At 31.5% G+C, this 14,046-nt stretch overlaps 1 protein-coding gene across 1 annotated transcript; it reads left to right on the top strand.

Moving 5' to 3' along the window:
- The first annotated feature begins 6,862 nt into the window (after positions 1-6,862).
- On the top strand, positions 6,863-9,687 carry LOC145628013 (replication protein A 70 kDa DNA-binding subunit D-like). The gene is made up of 9 exons (XM_081680346.1): positions 6,863-7,012; positions 7,405-7,672; positions 7,759-7,861; positions 7,964-8,094; positions 8,175-8,253; positions 8,334-8,445; positions 8,544-8,722; positions 8,806-8,926; positions 9,496-9,687. The coding sequence occupies exons 1-9, from the start codon at positions 6,863-6,865 to the stop codon at positions 9,685-9,687; spliced, it is 1,335 nt and encodes a 444-aa protein (XP_081536472.1).
- The last annotated feature ends 4,359 nt before the right edge of the window (positions 9,688-14,046 follow it).

Raw genomic sequence — 14,046 nt, 5'->3', positions numbered from 1 at the left:
ATAGTGGTATCATATATGCACACAGTCAGTCACACACTTGCAAACACAGAATATACATATAGATGTGCATACTTTGAAAGATGAATTTTATATGAATACTTTAATGAGAAAGTTATATATACAAATTAATCATAATATAGTGAATAAATAGGTAAAAAATCTAGCTCCTAATGTTGAGCTTCATTGAAGTGAATTTAACATACTAGGGCATTTCTATGGCAGTTATGGAATTGCATAATATAACTTGGAGGGTTGCTACTCATTTTGCACTTCTCAGAAAAGCTATGTATCAGACTCTATTCTTAAAATTCAATGTTAGTTATTGATTTATTTAGTTCTATATGGAAAAATATAACTGCCACTTCCATTTCTTATAAATGAATCCTATAGATTGACACTGTGTGCTTTTTTCATTTTGTAGGGACTCCTTTCATGACAAGATCTATAGGTTCCCTTCTCATTTAGATAGTCCTGACAGTTATGCATGCGTGAAACAGGGCTATATACAAGCACAATATGTCTTGTTATATCAGCATGCCCATAGAACTTGTATCAAGTTGGAGATATGCACTTATCAAAGTGATAACCCTACTGATTGAATTTTGACTATAACTGTATACAGACTGCAAAGCTTCATGTGTTATGAAAGATTCTTTCATATTGCAAAAGATTCCAAATAGCATACAACACACCGACAGCAATATCAATTATTGAACAAGTGACCAGTTTGTATACTTCACCTTTTATACCACATATTTCTAAAAAAAATACAAGTACAAACTAAGGAAAATGAAATTCCTCTAGAATCTTCAGACAGTAATGTAGCTAATGCAGCAATTATTTTATGAGTTATTGCAAGATTAACCATTGTAACTGTCTGTGTTATCATTCATGTAGTTAGCAAACCATTATGCATGGTGATGAGTCTTCTTAGGTTACTTATGGTTATTCAAAACCTGAAGAAACCAAATTTATACATTGTTTTTGATACAGAATAGTATATTCAAGGTGTTCATATAAAATGCTTATTATGATGAAATAGTCACCAGGTAATGGAACCAAAAAATTAAATTGTGATAAGGATAGTTGAGCCTATGGTTTTAATGATTTAGCCATAGCAAACAAAGTACAAACCAAGTAATCTCTTTGAAAGCATGCCAATGTAATCACCCAAGGGAACCAAGACTTGTCTCCAATGCCAAAACACTCATTTATATCAAAACCAAAAGTATCAATTCTGCTACTTGAGACACTGCTCTGCATAGATTCAAGAGAGCCTAGCCTTTCAATCATTGAGTTGAAGAATATTTGTACATAAAAGATTCTATTGCCATTATAATAAATTATAAGAAGTTCACCATTACTCTATAGCTCTTAATCTTCTAAATTGATCAGGACTATTATCCCTTTACATTATAATTACCACAATTGATATGTATTTGACTAATACGCTATGTATAGTATTTACCTGCCTAATATTTAGAAAATGCTTATACAGTATTCTACTTAATTGATAATTCCAGCAAATTTTCACATGAAAAAAAATAAATAAATAACAGCTCTGACTTGCAGATGACATTATTACTCTTTTTGTTCCCTTTTAGTGTATTGGTTCAAAGAATCACTTCAATATTAATTATACTGTTTTGTATTTCAATACTTGATCCTTCAAAAGACGTTCTTGCTCTTGTGATTATTCCAGTTATATAACCTATTGTGCTTCCTACATGTAGCTATTGTAACTAGCTTGGGTTGTCAAACTATTACAATAGCCCTCACAATAAGTAAATGCTTTTATTATATGAATCAATTGATATGATATCTAAAGTGGACAAAATAGATTACAAACTTGGTTAGTGCATTTTTGATGTTTCGAATTTAATATTACAGAGCAATTCAATATAATTCACAACCAAATTTTGAATTTCATTTCTACTTTGTACTCAAATTAAAATCTTACATTATACTTTGATTACACAAATATAATATCAAACTGATTACCAAGCATATGGAACTAACATTACTTAACTAAGCCTGCATCCCTGGTATTGATTAGTATATAGTGCATTTACTAATGTCACATTAACATATTAAACTACTACGCTTAGATACTGCTGCAAAAGGTATACAGAGAGGCTTTGAAGCAAATTCCATGAACAATTAAGCTGAGCCAAGCAACAACTCAAATAGTAGAGGGTATTCTTGTCGATGCAACAACACATGCATGTTCATAGAACATGTTTACACCATTACTAAGTTTGCATGATGTGATCATGTTCTGTTCTCGAACAATTCGTAGCTCAGCACACCATTGCTTACTTCTATGGCGAAGGAGAACGACTATGCATTGACCTGCTTCAGAAAAATGCATCCTAGCAAATGGCACAGGTACAACCTGAAAAACACAGATCATCCATCAACTTTTTACACATAACTCTATCACATATAACCATGATACACAAAAACTACTAATAGAAAACCTACAATACTCCCTTGATGAATACAGCGAACATCAAAGATATAGGTAAATGAAGGCTCAGGACGTTCTGCTTGCATCTGCCTTAAATGGAGTTCCAATTCTGCATCATTTAGTGGAAGCCTCCTTCGAGTAACTATGGTTTGAGTTACTGGTATATCTACATGAGTTTTATCATGACCATGATAGGAGAATATTTGAGTGTGGAATATACCTCTACCTTTGTAATACATTATCAGAGTGTCTCCAACTTCAATATCATTATCCAAAATAAATTCTTTCCAGCCTCCTTCGATATACATTTCTCTAATCATATTCCCAACTTTTGTTCTTCTGATAACAATATCCCAAGCTGGTCCATCGGCACCTCTGATAATTTGTGCAGCTCCACATTGTGTAGACAGAATATGATAAAAAGAAACAGGAATTTCTTGAAACGTAACAAACGAACAGGCCATTAACAAAAGAAATGCATATATGTGGCACAACACATTTAGAATAATAAAAATAAATACATACTGCAATATCTTTATGCTCTTCTTCTATTCTTAGTGTCCATTTCATTAGACTATTATTATCAACCTAACAGTACAAAAGATGGAGGAGTAAGTAAGACATGAATAGCAATGCTTTTGTATGCACATATAAGAGATCAAATTACCACATTAAATATAAACTGTGCATACCATCTTTATTAGAACAAGATGGCTACTAAGGATTTAAAAACTTATGAGTTTCAAGCATATAGCCATTTCCTTATATAATACATGCCAGTGATTAAGACTTTAAAGTCAGGAAGCACTTTATGTCCTTGAATAGAATCTCCCTATTAACTGTAGGCATGTGAACCTTTTTAAAAAAACCATATCTTAAACTGGTTACAATATAAAAACCTACCATTCATTGATTAGTAAAACAATGAATATGCTTAGTAAGTGGACAAAGAGGAAAGAGCACACTAACAAAAAAGCTACTAATTAATGTGCTATCTAATTATCATACACAAGTTATGGTTTTTGGCCTATCAATACATCTTTGAAAATAATTATCTGTACAAGCAGATTATTAATAATGACCAAGTATAAAGATACGTAATTAAAGTGACAAATGCAAATAAAAAAATACTTATACATGTAATATGACATTTGCATCATACTTACATTGCTTCTAAATTCAGAACTTCTTAAAAAGGTAAATTTTAAACTTTGCATTTGTAGTTTAATTTTAAAATTTAAAGTTTACGTACCAAATTTGCTAGATTCAATTACCGGTTGGTAAAACTTAGTATAGTAAAGTCTTGTCTTCAATGCAACTATGGGTTCCGATCACATGTCCAAAGGTTTTTCGATGCTTTGCAATTTTGCAACCTTAAGTCTAACGCTGTCAATACCCATCCTTAGAGTAAGTAATTCTTTTATAACAATTGTTCTTAATATATGGATATTTTAAAATTTAAAACCAAACAATTCAAATAGACTTAATATATCACCTTTTTTTGTAACATTTAAAAAAAAAAAAAAAAAAACACAAACAAAAAGAATAAATAACACTGGAAAAACTAGGAAAAAACAACAAACAAACATGTTTTAAAGTAAACAAAAACAAAAAAGTAAAGGAGTTATGGTCAAGCAAATTGATTAAGAGTGCAATAAATTACAGTATACTAGGATTGAAAAAATAATTATGTTTATCCCGTTATATAGCATGTAACAAACATACAGATATTTTCAGCTTATGGATATTACTTATTGGGCTACACTATAAAGTTATTGTAATTCTTTATAAGAACATGAGCCCAGTCCATATTTGAATTCACACAAGTCAGCTTAGATAATTTAGTCATTCTTCTCAATTTTAAAAATAATAGTTTGCTTAATATACAAGCATAAAGTACAACAGCTCTGACTTACTGTTATGGTAACTTGTTTAGAAAAGATTTCATGTATTAAGATTTTAGAATGGATAGATTTATTAAGAAAGCAAAAATAATTATTACTATGTCATTATTCTGATCAAAACATCCACAGTATCTTTCATTGCTAATTCTTAAGTCTTTACAATTGTTTTATGGTTCAACGGTTTAATTCCATCAAACGTTGAACAAGAAAGACATCTACCTCTATTACTATATTCAAAGAACACGAAAGACAAAATCTTGTACACATAAGTTATAGAAGTATATATTGAATTTGTAAGATAGTATCTAATGTGTATCTATACACATTAGATACTATCTTACAAATTCAATATACACAAAAAAAAAAAAAAAAAAAAAAAAAGGAAAAACAAAAAAAACAAAAAAACAAAAAAAAAAAATGCCTCATTATCATTACGAAAGTTAACAACCTTATGCATGACCTGATTAGTATTAATACTGTCTATCACCTAAATGGAAATTATATAATAACAAAAATCATTTAATTTGGTTATCAAAAAAAAAAAAAAAAAGAAATCATTTAATTTGGACAATAAATCCAATGCTAAAATTATTGGTTTATAACCAACACTTATTGGGCTAGACTTTATAAAGTTGTAGCTGTTTCGAATCATCAATATAAGCCCAATCCATATATTGAATTTACACAGGTAACATTTGTTAAAGATAACCAAAAACCTTGCTTAGTTAATACCTTTTTTTTTTAAAAAAAAAAAACAAAAAAAAATTGTACAGCTGGTTAATACAAGAAAATTAGAGCAGTTGGTCAATACTACTATTAAAGTAAATGGGTGTACTTGTTCAAATCATTGAGATCCACGAAAAAAGCTAAATTTTGAAATACAGAAAAAAAAAAAAAAAAAAAAGAGGCGACCCAAAAAGCAATAAAATAGAAAAAAAAAATACAAAAATCTAAACATGAATATTAATAAACAAGTAAGATCTACAACTTGGAATCCACCAACCAGGATAATACTTACCCATAAATGAAAATAGTCAAAAAAAAAGAGGGGAAAAAAAAAGCATAGCAAAAAGAGATAAATTTTTTCCACTTTCTTAGTATATTAATTCTTCCTTAAACTTCAAAGAACAATTTCTTTTCCTATTATACATCACTGATTGATTGATATCAAATTGTCTGTAAAAGTGATTTTTTATTTTTTTATTATTCTTCCCTTAAAAACACGTCGAGATTTTGGTTGTAAAATTTTTTCCCTTTTTTGGTTAAAATTTTAAATACAATTTTTTTTAAAATACAAAAGAAAAAGAAAAAAGGACAACAGAAGGAAAAAAAAAAGAGAGCTAATAAAAGATAAATATTTCAAAAAGTGCTTATTTGCTTATTTTCTCTATTCTTCCCTAAATATTAGCAAACAAAATTTCTCCACACTATACAAATCATTACTTGATTGACAGTACAATGTTTGTAAAAGTGATTTTTGGTTTTAAATTCTTTCTCAAAAAAACATTACTAGAAAAAATATTGACCGAAAAAAAGATTTCAACCTACTTATATTATTATATTTGTAAAATGCTCAATTGTACTATAACACTGTTGGAGCCATTACTAGGTATGGGATGATTACTGTTGTTATCAGATTTTCTGTATACTTTACTTAACTACTTGTTAAATTGTTGTCTCCCAATTTTTGCTATAAATAGCACAATTCCTTCATCAACCAATTCACCAGTTTTAGCTCATTAACAATACAACTCGACTAAGGTACTTTTTTTTTTTTTTATAGGCTTTCATTCATAATGTCAATGAATTTTATGCAAGCATATTGTTTACATGATAATGTTAAATATATATTCATCTTCATATATGTGTATAATATAATTCAAACTCACTGCATATTATATTAATGTATGAAATAGCATTTAATGAATGATTGTAATATAAATCCAGTTCACATCTCCGAATATTCTCTACAATTATACTATGGCATTACATATTGCATATGATGAATAGCATTTACTCTCAAATTATATCTGTTGCTTATTTATTATATAGCAGAAATTCCTTTTGTAAGATTCCTTTTGAATTAATTATGCAATTTGAATTCTGTTATGGTAGCTTGCAGGATATTTAAGACTGAGTGTAATATATGTAAAGTGATACATGTATTAATATTCTTGAATCCAACACAAATCTTTCACTAGCAACATTTCGTATTTTTTATAGTGCTCTCAGGCTTATTTGATTAGCAATATCCTGCCTTTTTAACATTGAAATAGCTGCTTATATAAACTATTTACATATGTAAGCATGCGTAGTCAGTCCCCATAAACATATAGAAGAATATTTCTTATAATTGTTCTGTTCTTTGACTCTTTTATCAGTACTACTATGTCTTAAATTCCTTTCTTACAAATAAATTAGTCATGCTTATGGATATATGACTTGAATTATTGTATGTACTCTTCATAGGCTACAAATAATCTGCAATATGAAGCTTGAACTAGTATACTTAGACGAACTGAATACATATAGTAAGGATTACAAGGTAAAAGTCACGGTTGCTGAAAAAGGTCGCCCTCAAGAGTCTCCCAAAAAACCTGGATTACTGTATCAGACTCTCATTATACAGGATGAAAAGGTTTGTGACTTTTTACCACAGACTTTTATCCTTATCAGTTGTTCATGCATGTTGTATTAATAAATCCCTTTAATTACCGTGAAAAGCTTATAAATGGTGCCAAATAAAAAAAAAAGCAAAGAAGATAAAATTGTGAAAATTTAGCTTGTCAAAGAATATGTAACAGGTCACTTTATGTTACTCATGTATGAATTAAACATCTACATAACCAACTTATATAAGGTGTAATTGTTAGATAATACTTCTAAAGTAATTGATCATGAAAAATGGCTAATTTTTTTGCTAATACTTAATTTAAATCACATCTCATTATTTTATGCCAAAATACGCCAACTTTGACACATATTTTCCAATCGCTCTTTGAAATAATGTGTATAGTCTGTATACCACAGAAGAACAAAATGCGATGTGCCCTTTTTGGAGAACAGATCCGAGCCTACGACGATGTTCTAAAGCCCACTGGAAAATATGAGATTTCTAGAGCACCTATAGGCATTGTTGATGAGCAATACAAATTCAACATGGAGGAACTTCCATATCAAATGACTATTGGACAACAGACTGTTATTCAAAGTTTAAACCCAGAAGCTGGGCCAATTGTTCCGAATTATCAGCCTCTATCAACTATCCCACAGACAGCTGAACCAGACCACAGATTTGGTATAATGTCATCAAACTTTATTGAATAAGATATATTATAACCTATTATATCATTAAATACCCTTATATTGTTCTTTTAAATTCAGATGTGGTTGTAGTGGTCTTGTATGTTGAAGAACAGCCACGCATGATTTCTAATTCACATGGACGCGAGAGCCCAGTTCGTGAAATAGTTGTGACTGACACAAGGTTACTCTCCTTTATAAACATATATCTATTCACCTATTGTAAGATGAACATTTACCATTTAACAAATAATATCCTTATATGTGTTTTAAACATGTGTAATAGCCATGACCAATCTATCACCATTTCTGCATGGAATGACCTTGCTCTGAACGACTGTAATGCACTCAGCAACTGGGCTGATAGGTTTATTGTAGTAGGCATCACTGCTGTGAGAGTTCAGAATACCGCAAGAGGTTACTCACTTTCTATAAATACTATACAATAAGCAATAACCAGGAACATATTAAATTTTGATAATATGCTGGATGTACAGGATTCATTCTAAGTACTACCATGTCCACTCGAATCATTCATGATCCTCAAGGAGATAGAGCAGCTGTGCTCCGTGAATGGTACAATCACTTCCTAACCAGTTATCAATACCCGTTCACTTTTGACCTGTAAACTAACCATCAGTACATTAATATTACAGGACAAGGGAATACCCACAGGTTTTGCTCGATAGGCAAGCAAGAGTGCTTACTATCAGATACCCTACTGAAGAAAAGAAGATCTACACAATTGCAGATCTTAAGAACAGAAAGGTATTGCCATTCATAACATATATACAAGTCTTGCTCATCATTTAATACATAGCAATCTTACAATTATTACTAATACGATGCTTTTGGTGTACATTCAGCCATCTAATACCATGCAGGAAGAAATAGCATGGATACAAGTCACAATACCAAATGCCGAGATTAGCAAGATTTATGCATATGCTGGCTGCATTGAATGCTCAAAGCGCACAAAACTTCCTGTGGGAGCTCGCTTTCAATGCACAACTTGCAAAAAAGGAGACACTACCTCTGCTCACAAGTAATTTACACATACGCCTAGCCATAGTCTTAAACATATATACTTACAAGCAGTAATAATTAAATATGATTCATGTTTAACAGAGTCACATTCAAGTTCGAAGCGGTGGATAACACAGGTACTATGTCATTTACCACATTCAACGACGACACAGAGAAACTTTTCAGAAAATCAGCAGCTGAGATCTGTAGCATCAAAAATACTGTAAGAGTTCCTTAACTTGGTGTTCATTCTATGGTAAATATTACTTGTTTTGATCTTTGTTCTGTTCCGAAACACTTTTTCGTATTCACTCATTTTTAAGATGGCTTCAACTTCAGTCTTCTGAAGTAATGTAAAGTAAATTCTGTTATTGTATGCATGTCTAACCCTATCACAATACATCATTACTTGCCCTTAAATTCTATATGCAATTCTAAATACATATGAAATATGTAGCATAATAATACTGTAAGAAATTATTAACTAAGTATAACATCCCATGATGCATATTACTTGTTTCAACCTTTATTCTTAGCCTAAATGCCCTCTTTATAATCATTTATTTTTTGTATAGCTTCCATTACAATCCTTAAAGTTAGTGTAATGTACAATTTGTTGTCATGTGTAATGTACAATTTGTTGTCATAAGCATTACCAAACCTGCTAGAATGCACATTACATGCAAATAACTTCTTTATACAAATTTTATTATTCATTACCATAATCTGTACAGAATGTGGTTTGAATCAGGCTTACACTCATATTAAATATGTATCATATATATGTTCCAGGAGAATCTTGAAGCATTTGCAGCTATACAGGAGATACTTTCCACCAAGCCATTCTTGATCAAGGTGGGACCCACGAAAGAGTTGTCAATGAACAATGTCCTCGTATGGACTTTGAAAACTATTGAAGTTGAAGATGAAGCACCACAGACCACTGTTGTATCATCGCCATCTAAAATGGTTACCCAGATCTAATAGAACCTCACTCATCTGAACACCAAAGGAAATTGCAAAAAGAGCTAATGCTTGAGGAAATAGCACATGGTAAGAAGCCTCTGGTCATTGAGTTTGACAAAGTCTCTGGTGAATCTAAACTTTTTGCAGCAAACATTGATGCAAAATTGGCTGCAATAGCTCAATTGCATGAAATGGAGTTAGCCTCCCAGGAATTTAACACAGACATGTTTCTGATGTCTGAGCCACTTGTGGAACCTCTCAAGCTTCCTGAGTTACATACTCCTCCAAAGGAAGCACTTCCAACTTGGTCTCAGCTTTCTCGCAAACGAAGCCCACCAAAGAGCAAGGAAGCCATTGCATTTGCTATTCAGCCAGACAACATTGCTGATGACACCCCTGCTAAGAAGAAGGTTAAAACAGCTCTTTTTCAAGACATGCATGAGAAGAAAACTACTTCTGAATCTGACTCTCCTATGAATCCACTTGACAAGCCATAAATCTATTTAGATAGTATGATATGTAGTCACCATCTTTTGCTTATGCCAATGGTGTTACTTAGATTAAACCAAATGTTACTCGAATGCTAAAACTTAGTCTGCCTTAGTTATAAGAAGGCATAAATCTTTTTGGTGTTAAAAAGGAACAGATGCAACAAAATTTGTTCCCTATAAACACTAGTATTGTAAATAGAAGTACAATAAGGTATCTAGGAACACTATGGTAGGATTAAATGATAATATTAGTATTTTGGAGCAAAGAAGGCACTTAGCATACTTTAATATGTATGCATTGTAAAAAGTAATGCCTGTGTACTTTGCTTATGATGTAAGTCTAATCTATGTACCAGTATCCTTAAATCAGGATATTTATTCTATATATAATATAACTAAGTTTTAGTAATTCTTTTCTTAAGTTTGTTTAAAATCCTTTAAAATTCTCCCAATTACTAATTTGCAGACATATAAAACTACCTAGCAAATCTGACTACGTTTTTGGATATTATCAGATCAACCAGATTATATAAGGCAATACATATCTACTAAATTTAATAATTGATTTTTTTTTTCAGATTAATATGTATAGTATCATTCTTAATCATTCGATCTTAAAATCTCTTTTATTCGTTTAAAACAAAAACAAACAATGGCAATAGCTACTTCCACATTAAAACTGCTACTTCAATTAGGTGCTACTAGCATTAATTAGGTAACTGCATATCAGGAGCTCCAAAAGCACATAACTACATAGTAGTTTACTCTACTGCTGCTACAAGCACATAACAAAACCCCAATTGTAAAGCTACTACAATTACAATGTAGAACAATACATACTCAGAAACTAAGTTGCTAAGACTGATAAACATAATTAAACTTGCAATGACATAGTTCAATTGGCTACATTTATTCAGAAACATGTCCCAATCAAACTAAATTCGCATCAAATATTATAGGATGACCTTCTCTATACTTGAAAAGCCCAGCATCATCCACTTGAACATTATAATGTTTAATGAATTTCCTAACTCCATTCTTCAAAGCACATTGAATGATTATGTTCTTCTTTGCCACAATCTTCAACTGAACAGGAAACTATGAATCAAAACACTGCAGGATTACATCTGTTGTTGGAGGAAACCCAACAAAGTGTTGCTTTGCAAATGACAAAGGAACGTTCTGCCAAACACATAAACAAAGCATTATGAGCAACATAGCTCCAACAAATAAAATCACAAAAAATATATATAAAACAGCAAGTAGTTGATCACAATACTTACAATAACCGCTTGATCAAAATACTTCTTAGTAAAAGGTGCCTTGAAACACGCCTCACCACAGGCATCTGCAATTTGATCCAACATTGCATTTTTTTAGCCATTTTGTCTAAGCCACCTTCAAGAACTGGCTTACGACCACGCTTCTTGACAAGTTCTCTATCGTGATTTAATTGTCCTGATCTAATTCCTTGTGGACATCCAGAGCTGTAAAAAATCCTCACATTGAACAAATTAGAATCTTCGTAACCAAACATTAGAATATCACCAATGTTAAATGAATTATCATCCACAAAATCTGACCACCAAAAATCGATACATTCTCCAATCACTGTCAGTTTCTTCATGCAGCAAAGTAACAAACCAGGAATCATCACTACCATCAACCAACAATTCAACATTTAGAAATCCATCTGCTAACACTTCTTCCAAACGGTGAGGGACACGCTGTGACATATACACACATAAACAGTCTCAGATTAAAACAAATGCACAAATTACAACTATACATGCAACAACATTAGAAATTTATGCATTGTAATAAATCCCAACAAACCTCTTACAAAGCAATCAGATCCTATTCTCATCACAAAATAACATACCCTAAGGAACAATAAGAACACGATTTATGCCAATTCTATATTAAATGAGATCAATAACAGTCATCTGAAATCTATTTTACATACCAACTTGTATCGAAACAGAACATAAAAACCATTTTTTAAACCAACCCATTTCAAATTGTCAAAATTCCTTAAATTATAACGAATATGCAACGCAGTATAAATTGCAATAGTTAAAATTCAAATGAAAAATATGATCCTGCACTTCAAATAATTTTAAAAAAAGGCTTACCAGTTTATCCTTATTTTCGTCTTCAAATCGGATGGTAAATGTTAATGCAGACATAGCCATAACAATTGAATAGATATCAGATCAAGTGACCACAAACATATACGATGGTCTTGGAAAAAACGTATTGCGTTCACAATGAACAGGATATATATCCAACATAAAATACAAAACGGCTAAGTATATAATAGCATTAAATGAGTAACTGTACACCCCCAATAGTAAACGCACACGTTAACACCTATTCTGTAACAGCTAGCCCATATTACAATACATGTATTACAAATTTACGATTCTTTTTCCCACTTTTCAACATAAAATAACATTAATATCCATCTTCAACATTGATTTGGATTACTATAGGACAATTCCCAGTACAATCTTTGCACTTACCAATAATGTAATCCCTGTATACTTTCAAATCTTCCAAACTGAAACATATCTATAAATTGAATATTCTCCATATCATCATGTCATGTCGACGATTACTATTACCAATGTAATCTTATACACACATGAATCATATCACTATACTTAAAATAAATACAAATGTTCAACGCGCCTAAGATATACTACTGCATTTTTAAAACAAATTGTTTAGTAACTACTTTGCTCTCCTTCGGACTCCATAAAGATATCACCAAAATACATTATATTACTCTCTCCACAACCCTTATAGTCAAAACAGATAGGATTTACTACTATATTTTACAAATCGAAACGGTAGCTACTTTGCCCTCCTTCAAACTCCATAAAGATCTCACCAACCTAAATTATATTGTTCTCTCCACAACCCTTATCGATATCACCACTCCGCAGGTTAACAACATTTGGACACATGCACCATCATTCATAGCATGACGTTGGGGGGGCGCGCGCAATGCGCGCGCACAAACAACTAGTATTTCTTAGAAGAATAAACTTAGCTTTACTAAATATAGTTTTAATTGGAACACGATACTCAAATTTTAAGACCTTGAACTCAAAAACAAATATGAACCTATGCAATCTTTTTTAGAACATATGCAACATATTTTAGAACATCTGTAATAGTTTTTAGAACATACTTAAATTTTCTTGAACATAATTCGTTAATATTGAACAGGAATTGAAATTCGATTTTTTGGACAAATTGATTCGAAATCAATTTATTCTTGATTTTTAACGTAACATAAAATTGCTGAATTGTTGTTTTGTTTCTTAAATCAATTAAAATTCCTTGAAATTTCAAACTCTATATAATTTTCCCAATTTGACTGATTTGGATGATAAAAATTTTGATTTCACATATTAAACTGTTAATTAAGCTTGGTTTACCTTTGATTAAGCTTCACAACTTGAATTCTCGATTGTAATTATTCAGAAGCTGATACCAAACACACGAAATTCTTGAGCATGTGGTGATGGTGGTTGTCGTGGGAGAGGAGAGAGAGTGGTAGCCATGATGGCGAGAAGAAGAGAAAGAGTGTTGGTGGTGGAGGTGGCGGCGTAAAGGCTATATAACTTGCGGTGGTGGTGACGGAGAAGCTAGAGATTGGATAGTGTTGGTGTGGAGAAGAGAGAGAATGTTTGAGGTTGAAGATGGTAGGTTGGGTTTAAAATTGAAACCTCAACATAAACATTTTTTATCACAAATGTGTGTGGGAAGTTGTGAGACATGTGATGGTGGATGTGGTGGTGTTGGGGAGAGGAGAAAGAATGTTAAGGTTGAGGATGATGGGTATAGTTTATTTTCAGAACATCTACCTTAACAT

Source organism: Chenopodium album, chromosome 4 (assembly GCF_948465745.1).
Source record: "Chenopodium album chromosome 4, dcCheAlbu1.1, whole genome shotgun sequence".
Lineage (NCBI taxonomy): Eukaryota > Viridiplantae > Streptophyta > Magnoliopsida > Caryophyllales > Amaranthaceae > Chenopodium > Chenopodium album.
The sequence above is the reverse complement of the archived record's forward strand: the minus strand, read 5'-3'. Positions and strand labels throughout refer to the sequence as shown.

Coding starts and splice junctions, on each gene's coding strand:
- LOC145628013 (XM_081680346.1), top strand. CDS start 6,863: ATGAAGCTTGAACTAGTATACTTAGACGAACTGAATACATATAGTAAG. Junction 7,673..7,758: donor TGAACCAGACCACAGATTTG/GTATAATGTCAT, acceptor TTTTAAATTCAG/ATGTGGTTGTAGTGGTCTTG. Junction 8,446..8,543: donor CAGATCTTAAGAACAGAAAG/GTATTGCCATTC, acceptor GTGTACATTCAG/CCATCTAATACCATGCAGGA.